The sequence below is a fragment of the Aptenodytes patagonicus genome, chromosome 3, assembly GCF_965638725.1.
Source record: "Aptenodytes patagonicus chromosome 3, bAptPat1.pri.cur, whole genome shotgun sequence".
In the NCBI taxonomy this organism is placed as follows: domain Eukaryota; kingdom Metazoa; phylum Chordata; class Aves; order Sphenisciformes; family Spheniscidae; genus Aptenodytes; species Aptenodytes patagonicus.
The window spans coordinates 114,662,736-114,683,095 of record NC_134951.1 but is presented as its reverse complement, the minus strand read 5'-3'; the positions used below and the strand labels follow the sequence as shown (position 1 = coordinate 114,683,095).

Sequence of the window (20,360 nt, the reverse complement as noted above, 5' to 3'; positions counted from 1 at the left end):
GCCTTATTCAGTGGAATCATCAAGTTATTATCATCTAATTATTACATGGAACGTTTAATGGGATATGTGCTATAATTATGTATTTGACCAGGACACATTAAGGAAAAATCTTAGCATTTCATCAAGTGAATGAATCGTACTTCAGAAGATGTGTGGGGTTATTTTCAGGAGTAATGCACAGAAGTGAAGAGTTCAGCCTTGATTTATGAAATGCACAAGGCACATTATAAAGCAAATTTGAAGGGCAGTATCCTAAAGTGATGAGGACATGTGGGAGAGGTTCAGCAGTGAAAGAAGTGGTGGCATAAATCACAAATGGGCTGTTCTTTGGTTGAAGATGTATATTAGTGGGAAGGCTATGAAATTTGCATTTGATTCTGGTTCAGGCTGAAGTAGCTCAGCGCCAGACCTCTGCTCACAAGCGTGCTTCTGTGATTGTCTTTTGCACTATACTCTGTCACACAGTGAATGCCCCCAAAACAGTTTTTTGGGAAGCGGAGCTGCAAATATATCCATGCTTACAGTGTTGAAGGTGCAGATTGTTTTAAAACAGTGAAGAGGACTGACTCCGTTAGAACACCCTTCAAATTTCAGAAACAGAAGTAAGCTGCAACAGTTTAAATGTAAAGCATTTTTTTATTGGTGTAAATGTATCATTTGGAGAAAAATATAATTGCAAAGAATATATATAAGTAAATAAGCCAATTTACTCAGGATTTTAGTGAAGTTTATTATGCCAAAAACAATCTATTGTCTGTATCTTCTCTTCTTCAAAAGAATTGCAGGTTAGGAGCTACAGAGATGATAGAAAATATTTTTAAAGAAGATATTTGATGCTTTTGCATTATCCACTGATTAAACAATGTGTAGCACATCCATTTTCCTCTGATTACTTAAAAACCCACTCTAGAATGTGGGGGCTGTGCATATATCTGGGACCGATTTTGAAACAGACGTTTCTTGATGTTTCAACTCCCTGAGCTTCTGCTGTGAAGAGGTGGGTGAACACATTCAAAATGTATTTAGCAAATGCAAACAAACGTACTTGAAGACACAGTCAGCTGTGCATGACATTGTCTCTGTGATGGCGTTCTGGCTAGATAAGAGTTTTGTTGTCTGCAGTGGAAAAGACAAAGATGAGAAACATGAGTTTGCACACTGGGGATAAAAAAAAAAAAACAACAACCAACAGATGAGGTAATGTTTTGCAAGAGTTTGAAAAGCAAAGGGACATGGGGAAATAAAAAGCTTTAGTAGCACATTATATCTGACATTGTTGTCTTTCTCTGTGTTCACTCTCACCCACACAACAGATTGTTTCTTAATTTTTCCATATGTGTTTCCTTTGTATTTTTCATTAATTGTCCTATTTTCCATAATTAATTGCATACTTCTAGATTTGTTCCTCTACTGAAAAATTCTGGTTGATTACTGTCTGCATCCTTCCTCCCTTTTATTTAGCCTATTTAGTCATTATTATCTTCCCCCCTCAAAACCTATTCCCCCTTTTTTTTTTTCCTGAAGGAACAGCATTTCTCAAGTTGCCATTTCTCATTGAACTTCAGCAGCATCCTTGCATCTGCTAATTCCCCATGGCTCTGTTGTTCTCTTGCAGTAATAACAGCCTTATTTTTTCGTTCCTGGGAACACTGAGGTGACTGATATCGGCGGTGAAACTTTCAGGAAAAAGCTTCTAAGTCAGTATATGTAGAAATGGGGTGCTCCTGTCAATGCCACGAGCAGCTGTCTTTTTGAGTGGACTTCTATATGGCGCACTCAAGCGTGGGCGCAGAAGGAGGCTTTATTGCTTTGCGCAGAACATGTGTCTCATGCAAGTCCGTATTGGCAACCTAACAGTGAAATGTATGCTGGTCCCAATGGATGTCTCGGTTCACCTGGTGCTAATCCACTCCCGCAGGCTAAGACTCCCGTCTAGTTAGGTGGTTGATCTGGTGAGCCCTTCTGTGATCGCCAGGAAAGGGGAGAAGAGACATCAGAGAGGCTTGATGAGTACTTTTCATGTGAAAGCACATTTATATGGAACCTGATCTCTTTTTTGTATTTGTCCATATATTTCTGCTTTCAGTGGATTTTTAATCTGCAGTGGCATTTTTGCCGAAAATGATATAAACTCTTTGTTTCCTTCTCTCCTTTGTTTGCCTTTATTTCTTCTAGCCTGTTAAAAAAAATAATGAAGGAAGGAGGAAAGAAAGGGGTTGAGAACAGAGGAGTCTAAAATCTTTTGAGTCAAAGCAACCATAAAATATTAACTTATTTAAAAGAATCACAGAGAAGACCATCCTTTGCCTCACTGTAAAGTTAGGGCTTTCTTGTGATTTAGTTGCCTATCATAGAGGAACCAGAATTGCTTAGGGTTTTTGTTCTGGGGAGGTGTCTTTTGTTTATTTTAAACAAAAAAATAAACCCTCAAGGCTTCTAATTATGGAGAGAAGGAAAGGCATCAGGTACAATTTCTTTTTGATGTCATAGGCGGAATGACATGTCTCAAGTTTGGGATGGGCCAGCTAATTTTAAAGTATTGAGTCACCACTCAGTCACTCAGTCGCAGCACTGGACTACCATGAAATAAAAATACAGTGTTGTCTTTACCAAGCAAGATGTAGTAGTAGCCTGTGAGAGAGGCGCTTTCTTCATTGTAGCGAAGAATGTGTTACATGTGTCAAATTTCAACACTGGGAATTTAACTGATTGTGGTATGTATTTCTTGCGTTTCGGCTGTAAAAGTGTTCATGAGAAGCCACCACTTGTAAGAAGAAAAAATGCATGAACATAGGTGTCTGTGCCACTATAAAACCACCTTTCTTTTGCTTCTTAGGCTGAGATAAGCCGATCTTGAAGGCTCTGGTGATAGGAATTTCTTTGGAGACCAAAGCAGAAGGTGGAAATGTGAGGAGAGTGATGTTAGTTTCAAGATGTTTAACCACACATACATTTACGAGCTATATACCTTCTCAAATAGCTCATCTTACTCCTCAGGAGCTTACTGTTTAACAGTGGCTCCTGTATCACACTTTTCCCGCGGTACAGCTAGCGGGGAGTTTTGCTATTTCATTTGTGAATGCTGTGTGCAGTGCTTTTAAAAGAACATTATTTTGTAGCAGCAGTTACGGGTTTTCATGTAATAAAACAACAGTGACAGTACTGTATATTTATATAGCCCTTTCCTAACAGAAGATTTCTGAATGTTAAGAACGGCATGATCATTTTATCATATGATGCGCTTTATCTTCATATGCTGTCCTTGTCAGAGGATAAATGATCTAGGAATGATCATCTTGTGCTTGAAAGGTCAAAACTCCCACAAATGTATGAGGACATGATCCTTATTGCTGTCTCATTCATTGAACTCGATGAAATTATGGGAAGAAGTTTTCTGACCAAAGTGGGCTGCACCATTGCCTCATCTTACTGCAGGTCTTGTCCGGAGGCAAACTGCTGAATATCTCCAGAGCTTCTTCACCGAGCTGCATGGTCCTCTTGGAGCTCGGTGTTCCTATGGCTGTGGGGTTGGTTGGTTGAGTTACCTCCTCTAAAGGTACCTGGGCAGCAGCGGCCTTTAATGAGAAAAAACGGTTCCCCTGAAAGCAAGAAAGGAAGGATAAAGAATTGGCAAATACCGAGATGTATAAAAGCAAGCCCCCTTACTCAGAAGTTGCTTTTCTGGCTCTTTGTGTGAGCACGTGTTTAAGTTACCTGTATGTACCGATTTGCCAGAAGGCTTTTCGCCACAGTATGGTCTGCTAGGAAAGGCTCTGGGAGTTATAAAATATTTGTATTTTCTAAACAATTAATCAGAATAGGAACAGTTATTATTTCTTTGCTGCTTTTCTTGGGATTGGAGAGGTGAGGAGAAGCTCGCAAACGCTATGCAGACAGATCTAAGAAACTGTAAACCAGGTTTTTACAATCAATAGTTGTTTTAAAAAGTTCATTCTTCAATTTCCTGCTTGTTTCTAGTTACTAAATGCCATGAAAAAGGCATATCATTATCTTATCCTCTGCGCCACCATTTCAGATGTTCAGAGCCCTTGATAAATTAACAGACTGGTTATTCAGAAAAATAAAATTACATTTCTGGATTGGATTTATGATTATTATGCAAATGTAACTGCCATATTCTGTGCAGAAAACACATTTAAAAGCCCAAAAATAGCAATAATCCTGTTCAGGAGCTACTCCAGTTAATACTTTCCTATATAGAATTGAGTATTCATTAATAACTTCTGGATTGTTATTAGAATTGTTTTATTGTAACATGTAATTTGGTTGAACTGACTACGTCTTTCTCAAAATGGTTTTAATTACAGAAATAAATGACAAAGCTTAGTGGAGATGCTTATACAACAGTGCAGTCATTTTCTGTGCGCCAACTGGAAATTCATTCTTAACAGATGGAATTCACCAGTCTGCAAAGAATGAACACGAGGCCTTTGCACTGCTTAAAACTTTACTTAATCTGCCTGATAAAGTACGAACATGATGTCATACATGCTATTTTGTCTTGGCTTCTGCACTATTTATCAATTCTTCTGTTATAGCTGCAGAAAAAACAGAGTTGGTCATTTTACTGAGGATGTATTTTGTTATTAGGTGCAATTTTATACATCAACAAGATGTACCACTGTGGGTCAGAATAAAGGTATGGCTCAAAATATTTCCTTTTCTTTACAGGGACTGTGACATTTATCCTTCCTTCCAGGGGTGTGGGCAGTACTGTTGCAGATTATTTTGGTCTCTTCTTCCTCTCTTCTTTTTTTGTTATCATTCTGCCTGACTCTGTTGTTGTCTTTATAAATCAGTAGGTATGACCTTCTTCTAAATTCTGATTCAGGATAAAGGCTGTAGATAGCCATAAGGTGAAGCCAGGGCTTTAGATGCAACCTACCAGGAATAGAAAACCAATATTTTGCTCCTAGTTGATGAGCTGGTTGATTGCAAGTCTCACCTCTTCCTTGAGACTCACTGACTTTAATGAACAGCAGTAAAAATGTAGCCCAGGAGTAGCTCAAAATGTGGAGGTGCGTTGATTAGGCATGACATAAAGAAAGGAGGCATCGTCAATATGGAGAAAATGAGGGTATCAAGCTGAATGACCCTGTGGACTGGGGTAGGAGCAGAGAGATTAATTCATTAGTATCAAGTGCAAAATCACATACTTAAGGATAACAAGATATTCAGCTACAAGTTAATTGCTCATCAGTTAGAAATGAATGAGAAGTAAAAGCATGTGATGTGCTAAATGACAACAGGATGAGTAAGCCGGAGTGTTGTGGCCACGGAAAAGGCAATTGTACTGCTGGCCCGTATCAGGGGAGAGAGAACTGGCAACTATCCTGTCCTACCAGAGAAAATAAGGGTTATAGGTGACTGGCTGATGTAGCTCAGCTTTATGTGGAGCTTGCAGCACATCAGTACTCTGTATCCACTGGAAATGTGTGTGTCTCTATCCCAGTGTACTTCAAAAAAACATGACATTAAGGTAGTTACTGTAGAGTATAAGAACTGCTGTGAGTTTACATCCTTGCTCATCTGATGTGATCTTGTTCACATTTCCATCCTCTAAAAGAACGTGGCTTGTTTTAACGCAGCAGAACAATGACTAGAAGTGAAAATAAATGAACCAGAGAGGGGAGAGGACTATTTATGCCAAAGGATTGAAGTGACATGAGAGAAAACAGAGGCAAACTGGCCACAGATAAACTTAAGTTGGGAATAAAAAGAGGGTATTAAGAGAGCGGTGTTCCAGTAGGAATAACAGTCAAAAGAGAACTGGTGTGATCGGTTGATAAAAGGGTCCCGTGCTGGTGATGATAAGGGGCTAGCCCTGTTGAACCAGGAGGTCTCCCCCAGCTCTGCCTTCCCGTAGGATCACTCTGGGTGGAAGGGGCTTGGGGACGTCTCTGGTCGAACCTCTCCTGCTCAGAGGAAATGGTCCTCCTGAGAGATGGATCCAAACAGGAATGACCTGGCGTGGCATCTGGCAAAAAAATAGCTAAAAAAGACTTAACAAAGGAATAAATGTTAGGCCAGTAGGCAGGACCCAGAGGTTTTCCAACCAAATTTTGCACTAAGTAAACATTTAGAAATAATGTCATTAATGAAATAAATTGGATCATCAGTCGTGGATTCCAAGGTAAAATAAGTTCAACATGAAAATTATATCAATTCTAAGTATAGTGACTTTTGAGTGTTATATATACACAAGCATTTGCATCTGTATCCTATATTTCTTTTAAAGTCTGCTTCCATCTTGCCATGTCTTATTCATTTGACTATTTATGCATTGGCTACAGCAATATTCTGTTAAATATTAAAAAGTTTGTGATTTAAACCTGACACTGATTTGAGTTGTAAATATTTCTTATGGACCTAAAGGCTTAAATTTAACATTAGGCTGGTTTTATTTATTTTTGTTGTTTTAATTTTGTAGCAAGACCAAGCAAGGATATACTTAGTTCATTAACAATAAATGAAGAAATACTGCAGCGATGCTGTCAAGGAAATGAAAGAGCATACAAAATACATTCAGGACTATTTAATTAATGTTTTTACTCTGCATTGTCCTACTTTTTATTCTGTAGTCTTCTTTAAAGCACAGAAAACACTTTTGATAGACAAAGAATAATTATCCTGGTTGCTTTCAATTAAATAAATATACACTTCTAGAATGCCAAATAAAATTCAATTATATTGTTTTTAAAAAAATAGAGGGGGGGCAGGTCTGAGCAGATGAACTGTCTGTTTTTGTAATCTGTGAATATAGGAATATTGTGGCAGAAAGTATATCCCCGCTTCTTTATTCTTAGAGTTTAGGTGCTAAATCCACTTCTTCAGTGGCATAAAGAAGGGCACTCTAACGGAGCCTGGAGAGTACCTGTCTTTGCTGCCCAAGGATGCTGCTGGTCCAGAATAGCTGTGCTGCAGCTTCTCTTCACAAGGCTTCAGCGGAGAAACCTAAACCTGGCGGGGAGCCCTGAGGGAGGATAACATACTTCTTTCCTTCCTTCCTTTGTGCAAAAAAACCCCTCCTGCGGCCAAGGAGCTCTCCCTGGCGCAGGAGGAGGTGCCACCTCCAGCAGTCAGAGCGTGCCTGGCCGCTGGGGCTTAGCTGGGGCAAAGCAGCCGTGAATTTTACCACAAAGAAAAGAAGAAAAAACAGATTTGCATTTTGCTTGTTTTGATTCCACTACTTAAAACTAATCTCGGGTAGCCTTTTTATTTTCTTGAAAGCTGCTTTGTACTGACTAGCCCTTGGTGTTTGTCAAATTCTTTGTTTTCTCTGCATATTCCCTTCTGGCCTACTCAGAAGCTAGTTAAATTATGAGGATTATTCAGAGCTGCAGTGTATAATAAAATGGTCTATTGATTAGTAGACTTCTAATTACTTGTCTCTTAGTATGAAAGAGAAATAAGAAGATTTGATAGTAAACAAAGCAGAAAACAAATAGGGTGTTTCCAACATGTAGGGGTATACATGCTTGTGTGTGGCCTTGTACATGAGTATTGTAATTTCCAGTTTATCATCATGAGCTTATTTGACTGCTTACCGAACTGTGTCCTGCACAAGCAGACTGTTTGACAGATAATCACCCAAAAAATACAACTCCTTAATTTTTTTCTGGAATACCCTGCATATGCACTGGAAGAATAACATCATGATGAGCAATATGGTTTTGATTTTTCATGTCTTGTTGTAATGAAATGAAAATTATGGCTGATTTGTGTTTTAACTAGGTATGTACCGATAGAAATGAATATAAATAGTGTGTCAGAGTTTTAGCTTGAAAAACGGTGAATGCCAGTAGGTAGTGAAACCTTTCCATTTGCATCACATGCCTCCATACTGGTTCAACGTGTCAAATTGCCTCTGGTCTTCCCTAAAAATGATGCATAGTATGTATTCTACCTTCAAACCAGTTTCTCTGACAGCGCTCATCTTAAAGATGTGTGTGAAGTTTTTAAGGATGCAGATCTACAAATCTACAAGCCTTGTGTAGGAGGAGAGTAGCGCTGACATCCTCTCCTCCTTCCTTAGTGCTCAATAGCAAGGTGATGGCAACGCTGTTTGCAAAAGGACTTCTCACTTGTGGTTGTAGGTGACTGGTTCCCAAAGAGGTATGAAAGCAGAGGGCAGACTTTGCAATGTTTTGAAAAATAAGGATTAAAATCATGGCAGAATTGCTGTTGATTTCAGAGGGACCAGGGTTTCTCACCAGCCCTTTAATGCCTCTTCCATGATCCACAAAACTCTTTCCATGAGTTTCTATGGGCTCTCCATGCCTGTCTTATTTTTTTCTAATATCTTCATTTAAATGCTATGAACTTCAAACGAAAAAACAACTAATACCCCCAGCAACATCTCTGTATGGTTCTTGCCCACGGCAAAATGGCTGAGTCAAAGCAGTAATTTAATTAAAGTGTGAAAATCATATCATTCTCATGAAGTATTCAAATTCCTTTTTGTTTTGCTTTGTTTTGTTAGAGTTGTCCAAGTATCAAGGGCTCGTTTCCTGTTCTGTTATGCCCTTCTATAGAATATGAGTTTCTCATTCAGAAATTAAGCAGTTCCCATTGCTTTTGATTTTGCCTGGGGGCTGATTTGACTGTGGTGTAGTTTGCATGGCTCTTCTAGTTTGCCTGGGTTTCCTCTGTGGTAAAAACCCTTTCCTTTTAAACCTGGCTGCTGGCAGAGAGGCAGGTGAGCAGCCCTGTGCTTTGTAGATGCAAGCAGCCTTGTCAGCCCATCAGTCTCCTCTGTCTCCCGTCACCAGGAGGCTGATGTCAGAGCAAGATATTCTCCGCTAAATGTGAATTCCTTCATTAGTTTTGCGGTCTTCCTCTAGGCCTGTAATTAGAGCCCTCCTGATAACCAGCACGCAACTGCACCCATTAATTAGCTCTTCATTTGAAGGTTTCTCTCTCGGTGTTTCCATCCCTGTCAACTTACAGGAGGCTCAGCTACCTTCAGCTGCTGTTGCTGCTTGAATCCGTTATCCATGTCAATCATCCTTCCCATAAAAACCCAACCCACAGGCTGGAGGAAGCCCTTAGCATCGCTGTGGTCACGGGAAAGCCACCCTATTTTCACACAGGGAAGCACTGTGCTGGGTGAACAGCCAACATTACATTGTGTGTGCTTTTGTGGGTGTCTGTGTAGTTATTCAATAGTTGCTTTATTTTTCCACAGAGCATAGAAAAGAGACACAGCCCAGGCTCTGCTGTTTACCTGACAGAACAGTCAAAACAGGTTTCTGATTAAAGAAGCAGCAGCAGACACCCAGTCTCTGTGGGCTTCTCCACATTAGGGGATAATGGAAGTGTTTACTAACAGCCAAAGAAATTATTTATTAGGCTATGAAACCTTTAATTTAGAAGGAAGGTTTCACATTTTCTTTTTTTTTTTTCCTTATACTCCCACTCTGCAAAATGTAGCAAGGCCAAAAATTAATGCATTTGCACATCTATTTCGAAGCTATGTGGGTGTCTCTGAAAGGGTATGATTTTGAAGTAGAACAAATAATATACTCATAGCAATCTTCTTTGAACCAATAAGGTTTTAGAAACCCGAAGATCCAGATCAATCAAACCCGGTATATTACATTCTCTGCTCTGTTAGTTTTAGATTTAAACTGTTTTATAAATGTTGAAATTGCAACAAGAATTCCCCAGCTGCTAAAAATGGCTCTGATGGAGCAGGGCAAAGTCACAGCTGGGGAAAATACGGTGGAAGCTGAGACTTCACCTTTCTTTCTGCTCCCCTAACTATCTGGTACAACAGGTTTGTGTCTTATGGTATGCATTTCACCATCCCGTATACGTTTTGATGCAGGCAGTTGCCCCTGCTATTCATACAGAAGGCTGACACAAGGGGTTAAAGTCTTCCCTGACCCTGCCAAAGTTGATGAGAGAATCACTTTGAATCAAATAATTTGTGAAATACACAATTGTATTGAAGCATTTAAGTATTGAATGTTGACAAAGGTATGAAATGGCATAAATAGCCTTATTGTTTACAGAATATCCTCATCTGCAGTTGTTCCCAGTTTATTTATTTGTGTGCACACAGATGTGCATTATGTACCCAGGAAGAAAGAACACAAAGACTTTTTTCTTCTTTATTTTGCTTGTTCTTATTTGGGGGAAGAAAACGTGATCTCTGACACGCTGAAGAGCACAGAGCGAAAGGCAGATGTGGGGCGCTCTCCCCATTTCCCAGCCGACTTCTGTTTTCACCCTGTTACGACTTCTTGTACATCTTCTGGAAAACGCACCTGGTTGGTGTGCTGCTGCAGGCGCTGGAGCTCTTTCTCCCCTCCCTTTTGGATCCTGTTGCTGTCTGCAGGAGGAGAAAACATTTATGCAATTTAGAAGTTTGCTTCTGCCTCAGCCGCGCCAAGCTCGATCCTGTTCCCCACACTCGTCTGAACGCCAGGGGCTCATCTACCCTTCTGAGCCTCTGGAGATAATTCAGGTTCCCTAATAAACCCGGGGCCTGAACTGACATCTGCTGCAATGAGGATAGCACCTGTAAAATCTCTGGGTCTTGGTTTAAAATAACAAATCAAAGAGATTCGGTTCATCGTTGTTCTGTGTTCCCTTTGCCCCCCTACAAAAGAAGCATGTGGGCCCACAAGAATCCCCTGTGGGGATTTAGGACTAGTTTATTTAGGACTTTGTGACCTGTACAGAGGTGCAGTCAGTGCAGAAACCAAGGCAGATGACGTCTTTACAAATCTTTTAGACAGTGGACAGTCAGGTGCAAGTTAAGGCAGCCTTAATACTTCCCAGATTGAAACGGGGGCAAAACTCCTTCTCCTAGGCAGCACAGGAGAGCAAGGGTGAATACTTTCTGTGTGTCACACCTGGTATCTTTGTGTAGCTATAGGGGCGAAATGGATCCTTGTGAATAATTAGACATTGTCATTCTGGATTATTTTTAATTAGCAAAGCGTGGGCATGATACCTCCAAAATTTCAGAATGCTGCCCTGAGTTTGTCTCATCTGATCTTTGGGGTTTTTTCCACTGAAGGGTACCATACACTGTTTCTTTGGATCTGCTTTTGTAGATAGGATCAGTCTAGGAGCAAAATTTCTTCCTCTTTCTTCTACAGGTGTTCAGCTTTAAACATGCTTCCACCGATGTTTAATTTTGCCATTTCAAAAATGCTAAGATTTGCAGTTGTTTACTTTTAATCATCCTTGGAAAGATTTCAATACAAGTAGCTGACTTTGTCCCCCTCCTTAAATCTGTATCTGTGTATCTTCCCCTCCTCCCTAGAAAAAGCAATGAGTACTTAAGACTAAACCAGATAGGTGTGAGCAATCAAGTAGTGTTAATATTTGCAAGGGTAAGAAATGAAATTTATGGAGACAATTGAGACAAAATAAACGTGCCCTATATAATTAGCATAATAGCTGCATATCATCAAGTTTTCCCTGTGTATTATTATGACTGTGTTGATTAACCAGGTGTAGAAGGATTTGGAAAGACCAGAAAAAAGGTAGGGAATAGTAAGTAGGAGGGAATAGGAAGCGGAGAATGAATATATATGTGTGCCTGGCAAAAAGAGTACATTTCATTTGTTTCTTGGCAGTACAGGCTTTGGGACTAAAGTCTGACGGCAGCTGTTAGTTCCAAACAGGTAGGACTGATCTAAATTATGGTTTCTTGAGAGGGTAATTTCTTCCGCTGACAGTTTTTCTGCTTCCATTTGCTTAAAAAAGGAAGAGGATCTTGACCTTTCGAGCAGTGGAAGGCAATTCTCTGAAAGATTTTCATCACTGTCGAGCTTGTTTTCCTACGATCTGTGGGAACAGAGGTCTGCAAGCTGGCCTGATGGGTGCCGTTTGGCTGACAGCGTGATGGGAAAGTTCAGACCTCTGGGAAGGAGATTACAGACTTCCTGCCAGGAGGGGGTAATTTTGTCACAGGTGCAGAGTACACTAAGTGTTACAGAGATGACAAAGTGTTGACACTGACATTTATTTCCCAGGTTTTGGTAGTTTAGCAGAGTGGAGTCTTGCAGAAGTCTCCAGAGGGAAGGCAAAGAAGATGTCATGTTGAACGACATCTCAAATTCTGTCCCACTTCTTTGAAAAGAGTAAGGCTACCTCCTTAATACCAGCTCTCTCTGGATGGGAATGAATTTGCATATGGGTAATTATGAAATTAAAGCTCACTGTAGACTACAAATCCACATATGCCTCAAAGTTGTTAAATACGTTTTCCAAGGACAATATTTGCGGGTTTACAGGTGACTGGGCATCAGCGGAGGCCCACCTGAGCATGCGAGAGATGTGACTCTCAAGCTGAAATGCCAATTTAATCCCTAAGGACACGCAGAAGTTTATATTTAAAACTCACATAACTTTCACGTTCATTAAGAGCATTAGAAGTGGTGGGTAATGTATTTCAGGCTGTGAAGTGGCTATCTAGGATTGTAGCTATGTGTGCACATGGACGCGTGTATAAGCACTTACTGATAAACTCCTGCAAAGTGTCAAATGCTTTTGGGTTTTCATCACACAAGGTTTAAGTATGTTAGCTGTTCATGCAGAAATTAAAGTATCTAAAAAGTCTCACTCTCATCTCAAACTGCTGCTTTTGTGCCTACCCTTAGGTTGAAGTGTAAGAACTTAAAGCTTCCACCTCTGTCTCATTTGTAGGTGCAAATTTTTTTTGATAAAATGGTATCTGCAAAAAAAAAAAGGGGGGGGAGACTTTTTTGCTTTTGGGTAGATCTTTTTCCTAGATAAATTACAGTAATTTTAACTGCCTGTTATGTGCAGTAGCGAGGATTTTAATGATGATATGTCTGTACAGTGCTTGTGTAGTTAATGAAATATGTAGCATATTTAGATTTAAATCAAATCTCAAGTTTGGCTCCTTCTGTTCTCAGTTGTGTATGTTGGACTTTGTGTCATTTTTTGTGTAGGTTTTTCAAGCATAACGCTGTTTCTGCATTTTGGTAACTATATAGATTTGCCCCCGTGATATTTACCACAGTGTTCCTTGCTATGAAATATATGCTATACTGCTTATTTCCTATCCCTTGCTGCATCGACAAGCAGGTTTTTAAGCGATATTTTTTTATATATTTGGCAAAATATATACATTCAGCAAAACTCTTATGTACAGCTTGAGAGTGTGTACTCAAGCAAATTCAGGTTCATCGCTTTTTTGCATTTAGTGTTATTTTTTGTATATTTGGCCTTGATTCAACAAAGCACTCAGGAATTTACTTAAATGTAAACTCATGAGTACTTAAGCATAAAGTCAGGTGCATTTCTAACTGCTTTGCCCTGCTAAGCCTGTAACGCTTACAGTGTCTTCACATCCTTTGGGTAAAATCTATCCTAACCACATTGTCTGCTGTATCTCCGTATCGCACCACAGCACGTCACGCATGATACACATACAGCTGCATCTCCATGAAAAGCAAAAAAAACCCTGAACTTGGTTAGGTGGAGGGATATTCTCCAACAGAAGGAATTCCATTACAAGCCGGTTTTTGCTGGCCACCCAGAATCTGTACATTACACCTTTCTGACCTAGCACGGCTCATAGCAAGCTGTGCTCTGCAGCATTTCTCCTGGCACTTCAAGGCAAGGTTCCCCAAGCAGCATCCCATCCTCACAGACACGTGCTCAGCATTTGAGAGGAGTCGGCATCTGCCATCCCTCCTTTATACCATTGCTGTTATTGCTACGTTAGTCCACTGAATAACAGCACACGGGACATATGACAGTCCATTACAGCTAATGGTGTTATTGTAGAGTCACACTACCGAAAAATACCGCCTCAAGCAAAATATTATAGATAATTTAGTCCTGTCTTTCACGAAGGCGCATGCTGGGGTTAATGAAAGTTTGACTTGGTGAATGTGAAAGGATCCCATTGTTTGGACCGCTTGAAATGGTATTTAGTATTCTCATTTAGATAATTTTCTTAATGAAAATAGGAGTGGTTTTCTTACTTGTTTTGTCCCCAGATGAACTCCTTTCATTGAGGACACAGCCCCGACCGGGCTTATTGTCAGGCAACCCAGGGAAACCCATGCTGATGCCAGAAGGGCAGTCAGAGCACATCTGCAAACCATCAGCATTCCCCCTGCTGTCCTCTACCCTGGTCCCTGAGAAGGGGCGGGCAAAAAAGGCTGGAAGGATTGACCATTGCCCCTCCCACAGCAACACACTGCACAAGCAACCACGTGGTTATGGACTGATGGTGTCTTCTGCCATCTTCACAAAGGGGAAAGCTGCAGAGTCAAGATCTTGGGCTTTCTAGGGTGCTCCTTGGAGGGCCAAGAGTTGCTCTGAGTGGAAAGGCTGAGAGGTTTACAACTGCGGGAGCTGTCAAAATATGATGTCCAGCTCCAGGGGACCTTTTAATTTTGCTGGCCCACACTAGAAGAAAGCAAACTTAGAAAAAGATGCGTAGAACAAGTGAGTGTAGCGCTTTCTGCACCATCCACTTGCACATTGTCTTCAGGGTTGCCAGTCTCAGGGTCAAGAGTCGGGTTCTGCCACAAGCCAGGTGTAAGAAACTCAGGGCAGAGGCTTTGCTCTAATTAGCGCCATGTAGTACAGACAGACATTTAACAAACAGTAACGTCACTTCCAACAAGCCATGCAACATTTCTTTCAGCATTAACTCTCTTTTGTTTCGACTGAATTACAGCCAAATGAATGCATGCAGACAGTGCCCATGTCCAGGGAGAAGCCTTGCTGCTCTCTCGCTGGGCTGTTATTCTTCAGTTCATCGGGGAAAAAAAGCCTGCAGACACCTATTGCACATGCTTATAATTTAATAACTGAGTATCAAAAATCTAGGCACTACTATGCAAGTCTACCAAATATACTGAGCCACACACCTTAGGGTCGAGCCTGGCTCTGTGTTTAGAGGAGGGAGACGTTTCTCACGCAGAGGTGGTCTTATTAATCCATCTCAACTTATTTTCCATGATGAAGTGTACCAAGACATAGCATTAGCTTTCTTTTTCTGCCACGTGATTTGGCCGTTAGCAGTAACGTACACACAGACGTGCGGTTCGTCAAATGGTGTTGCAAGTTCAAAATGCCTTTAGAAGCAGGCAACACACGCTGCCACTAAAAGGGATGCGAGAGGGAAAGGCACGTCAGGGCAACCCTATCGCCTCCGAGCGCCTGTGAAGGGAAGGGCAAGGTTAATTTCACCCGACTTTTTCGTATCTCACTTGTCTTTTTTCTTAGTGTAGATATCCATTATTCAAAGTAGTTTTGAGGCCTTCTGGAAAAGCCCTACAGGAGAGTGAGGTGGGCGCTTGGTAACTTTTAACTCTTGCAACTGTTGGGATTCGCTAAAACTGTTAAGGGGAGGAAAAAAAAAAAGGGAAACCTCTCACTAAGGCAAATCAAAATAAAATTGTATTGTTTTAAAAGTTGTCTGTTGAATAGACATCACGGTTGCAAATTTTTGGGTTTGTTGACCAGCTTGACCAAAGTGTTTTCACGGGCTGCTTCCTCCGTCAGGGTTGCTCCCAGCAGCTCGCTCGCCTTGCAGCGCTGGGTAAACCGCTCTGGTTCTCGCCGGTGACCAGTGATGGCGGATGCGCGGTACAGACAGGGTTTCCATATGGCAGCCCAGATGCGCCCTGCCTTCTCGCTTCCCTCGCCAGGCCAGCGCCGCCTGCGTGTTCGCGCGTCGCATACGAGGTGCCTGCGCAGGAGTTCAGCGGGGCGGGGTGGCAGAATTTGAAATGCAGGAGGCGGCTTTCCATTTTGCGGGCTTTGGTGGGTTGGTTGGTTTGGTGACCTGAGGCTCGTTATCCGCACCTCAACTTTTAGAAGGTTGGACTGGGCTACCGAGGTGTTCCGCGTCGATGCCACACCCCCGCCTTCCCGGAGCCACACCACTGAAATGACGAGAGACAAAAATCCACTCCCCCCCCACCCCCCTGCGCCAGCTCGGGGCGCGGGGGGGGCCACCTCCCTCCCTCGCCTCCCTCCCCACCGCGGCGGGCGGGCGGGGCGGCGCCCGTTCCGTTCCGGCCGGCAGCGCGGCGCGGGTCTGGGCGGCGGCTCCGCAGGGCGGGCGGCCTCCCCCCTGCCCGGCGGCCTTCCCTCCCCGCTGCCCGGCGGCCTCCCCGCGGGGCGGCCTTCCCCCCCCCCCCCCTCGCCCCGCCCGGCGGCGGCCTCCCCCCTGCCCGGCGGCCTCCCCGCTGCGCGCCGCCCCGCCCGGCCGGGCGCGGCCATTGGCTTGGCGGCGGCACGTGTCGGCGGGCGCCCTCTCCCCGCCGCCGCCGCCGCCGCCGCCGCCCGTGTGCCGGGCACTGATAGGCCGGGCTGATGCGCAGGCAATTTATCATCCTCGTCTCCCGCGGAGGCAGGGAGCGCGCCTGTCACCAGTATTGATTTCAGAGGATGGACTAAATTTCCTAGGATTTCCATTAAGAATTAAGGGGGGAAAAAAAAAGCTGTAAGCACGCAGGGTAGCCAGGCAGACATGGATATGAGATGGCACTGTGAAAACTCTCAGGTAGCTTCTTCTCTCACAGCCGATGCAGAGCACAGGCGAGGCACTGCAGCATGCAGGGTTTAAGATACCATTAGTCTGACAGCGAGGAGGAGAAAAAAAAAAAAAAAAAGCATTTGCACCGATTACTGAAAATGACTTTTTTTTTTTTTTTAAATTAGAATATGTTTCCTTGGAGATTGCATGTCATTAATATTAAGATCAAATTTCTGCACGATATCTGTTTTAAATATAGAAAAGCTTTTAAATTGTATTTTTTTTTTTCTGCTCCAAGAAAATAACGCTTTGGTACCCAGAGCATGGATGCTTCTGCTTTTTCTCTTCTGCTTTTTTAAACAATAGAGATGGTTTTTAGCATGTTTGCTACAAACGAGTATAAAGGAAAGGAAAATTGAGAAGAATCAAATAAAAGCATGAATAAAAACTGCTTCAAATAGTTGCCAGGCTGCTTTCTTTTTAATAATCTAGCGATTATTTTGGCTTAAATGATGCTTAAACCCTGACCATGCATGCTTTTCATTTTGGCTTAGAATATGCGTGTATGTGTGTGTGTACGTATGTGTGTATTTGTTTTGATTTGATTTTTTTTCAGTGAGCATTTGCACAACTGGAATTCCTGTGAGTTATATGCATGTTTTGATAAGAAAAATTGCATACAAATGAATGACTATATCTGACTGACTAATATTTCATTATATATAATGTAAAGTAGCTTCATTTTTAAATGAGTTCGTTCTAATCTTTTGGGGGAGGGTAAATCGCTGCATTTTTATGACAATGAAAGTGTTTGTGTATTTTTTAAAGATTGATTGTTTATTTGCTTGTTTCGAACACTGAAGAGCAAGGGGTTTTCATTTATTTATTTATTTACTTTTAAATAACAAACCTCCAAGGCATCTAATTTAAAAGAGCATCGGCTATAAAGCTTTCCATATTACCTGAAAACGAGCAGAAAGGTATGTGTTTGTGTGAGAGCGCTCAGCTCCTTTGGGCAGGTGTGTGATCTTTTCTCGCTCCTTATTCTCCCCAAGAAGAGTTAAAATGCCGTGGCACTATCGCACCTACGTGCACCATGGGAATTCTGCTGGCAAAGCCAGGGCTGGCACCAGGTGGGACGGTTGTATCGCGATAGTGAGCAAAGACAAAGGTGAGGACGAGGGTTGCCAAAAGAGGTAAAGGGGCTTTTAAAGAGAAGAAGCAGCAGCTTCTATCTGTACATAAATGTCTAATTTTCCCTTCATTAGATAGAAGGTAAAGGGGAAGAGCTTTTCTGATACATTGTTTTCTTTCAAATGAATCAGAGGATAATGAGGTGGGGGAGATGGTTGTTCAGATTTATCCTGGTTTACAGGCTGTAACCAGGGTGTTGGGAGGACTTACGGTTTTGGGGGGCTTTTTTCGTGGTTGTGAAAAGGTTACCTGCCGGATTGGATCCGAGCTATCTTTGTTTTTTTTGACTGTGGTTGTGGGGCTGAGGATCAAAGCTTTGTACCTTTGGTGCACCAAGTATATTGTGTAATTCTGTTTGCATTTGTTAGCTGGGCTTCCTCAAAGTTCTGCCTTTTTTTTCATGGATGCATTTAAATCTCTTAATACACAATTCTATAAAGCAGCTCTTCTTTTATTGTCCTGGGCTAATCCATACCTGGTTTTGCTCTTCCCATAGCATCTTACCTCTCAAAAAAATATTTTGAGTGGTTGTTAGAGTTTTCCCATGCCAAATGGTTTTGGCCTGTTGGTATCTTAGGCCATAAGTTCAGGCTGAAAACTTTGTGAATTGAGTTTGTCATTCCCAGCTCTGTTCCTAATATTCTTCCACATCACCTAGGCATCATATATAATTTGACACAGCTGACAGCATCTACTTAGAAGAAGCTTAGGGCTGAGCCAGAGTGGAAATTGAATTGCCTCTCAACTCCCTAATATTAATGATCCTTCCAGGTCAGCAAAGGAGTAATTGCCAGGGCAGCCTGAGGAATTGTCCATTAAACCTGCCTAGATGGTAGCTCACCTGTGGAGAGATGCATCCAGACAATGAATTCCATTTGCTTAATACAAGGTCCGCTAGAGTTATGAATATCTCAAAAGCCAACATGTGGTTTCAAGTTTAATATAAAGTGATTTTTTTCTGGTATTTTAAGATTGATTAAAACTAGGCAGATTTGCCTTAGATCTGTCTGAAGGAGGGAGTACACACAAAAATCTGGTTGGTGGTTATATCTTGAAGGGCAAGCCTGTATTTCTGTAAAGGTATAGTTTGATCTAAAACTTTGTGGTACAAAGCAAGAGAAGAAAAGTTCATGGTGTCCATGTTCTTTAGTCCTTGAGGTGTCTGCGCATTTAAAATAACCCATTAATGAGTCAAAGTTTGTATACACTGGGGCAATCTGATGAGGTGGGCAGCTGGACCTTTAAATCCAAAATCAATATTCGACAGGAATTCAGAGGAGACAAACAGCCTAAGGACAATGTTTAAAAACTCAACGGCACGTTATGTCTTGGAGTAATGCTGGTTTAGCAAGAAATTCCAGTCACAGTGCGAGAGGATTTATTTTTTGACCTTGTGCATTTGAGATGACGTAAAAAGTTAAGAGTTGTCAGCACAGCTTTACTGCGAGGAGGAAATGCAGAGGAGGTTCAGCCATCTCCTCTTGCTCTTACGAAAGGTACCCGCATGGCGTACCAAAGAACACAGGTGCACAGAAGAGACTAAAATACTGATGCTTCAAAATAAAAATCATGTTCTTTTGAACGTGCTTCTGTGCCAGGCAGATGATTTAACGAAAATACAATCATGGGGATAGTTTGGTGACACAGGTGAGGGAATGATCTAACCTGCTGCAATCTAAATGGGAGATATCCTCTGGGAGATCTTGGACCACTACCTGTTCATCTGTCCTCTGTCTCTTCACAGCTACTGAAAATCACAGTGGTTTTTTTCAACGGCCACGTAAACTGTAGCAGCTCTGTATCATAAAAGGATTTCTCACTCTGCTGACGCCCTTCTGCCTCGGGTCACCCATTGCCACTGCTTGGAGAAGTTGTTTCCTCTCCTTAGAGCTCTTTATGTCTTCACACTGTTAGAGATGGTGTTACAGCTTGGTTGGGTTGTGTGCATCTAAAGAAATCATCAAGATAAATAGTTGGAGAAAACATCAAATTCAGTCTTAGCCAAGGAGAAGCTTGACAGTTGGAACTTGTTGATAAACAGTAAATGGTTTTCATAACTTTTTGGTTGACATTTTCAATAACTTGAAATATTGTGTCATTATTTTTAGTTGCGTATATTAATATAAAGTTTAGTCATTCTATTTGTTTCAATGTTACTAATTCTTATGAATTAGCTAAGTTTTTTTCAGCGATTAACTGATCAGCTTTTCTAACACAAAAAATAATTTTACACGTTTTGCACGTTCAGCCAGTAGTAACTTTGGATTTCTGGCTCTCTTGTTCTTCCTTTGTTTTCACATTTCTGACATCGTTCTTCAATCCATAGGGTATTTTGTCCTGCTCTTGCAAGCTGCTTGCTCTTGTGGGGTAGCTTGAATGTTTACAATATTTTGCTATGCTTTTCTGCATTGCCTCTTTTTTTATCTTTGTCTACATCTGAACTGTACTTGATTTTTCCTTGTGGGACACAAAATTAGATTTAGCTGTGTAGTCACGCGCAGTTAAGTAGGGCTAATCCTTTTTTTCAGATCATACCTTGCAATCCCTTTTGGGTGAAACTTCAGGTAATACCTCCAATCTAAGTACCATATCAAGATGAGACAAAGCGTCTCATCAGATGTGAGGGCCGAGGGCAAAACTTACAGTCAACGGCTTT

The 20,360-nt window shown here is 41.6% G+C and overlaps 1 protein-coding gene across 36 annotated transcripts in view; it reads left to right on the top strand.

Moving 5' to 3' along the window:
* NRXN1 (neurexin 1) overlaps positions 1-20,360 on the top strand; it is a 743,929-nt gene that overhangs the window by 671,239 nt on the left and 52,330 nt on the right. The window contains exon 1 of one of the 36 annotated variants that reach the window (XM_076334789.1): positions 16,341-16,537. The exons of the other annotated variants lie outside the window; for them this stretch is intronic. Within the exon in view, the coding sequence (XP_076190904.1) occupies positions 16,505-16,537 (33 nt within the window). The 5' untranslated portion in view covers positions 16,341-16,504. Of the gene's footprint in view, positions 1-16,340; positions 16,538-20,360 lie in introns of those variants that run through there. 36 annotated transcript variants of the gene reach the window in all.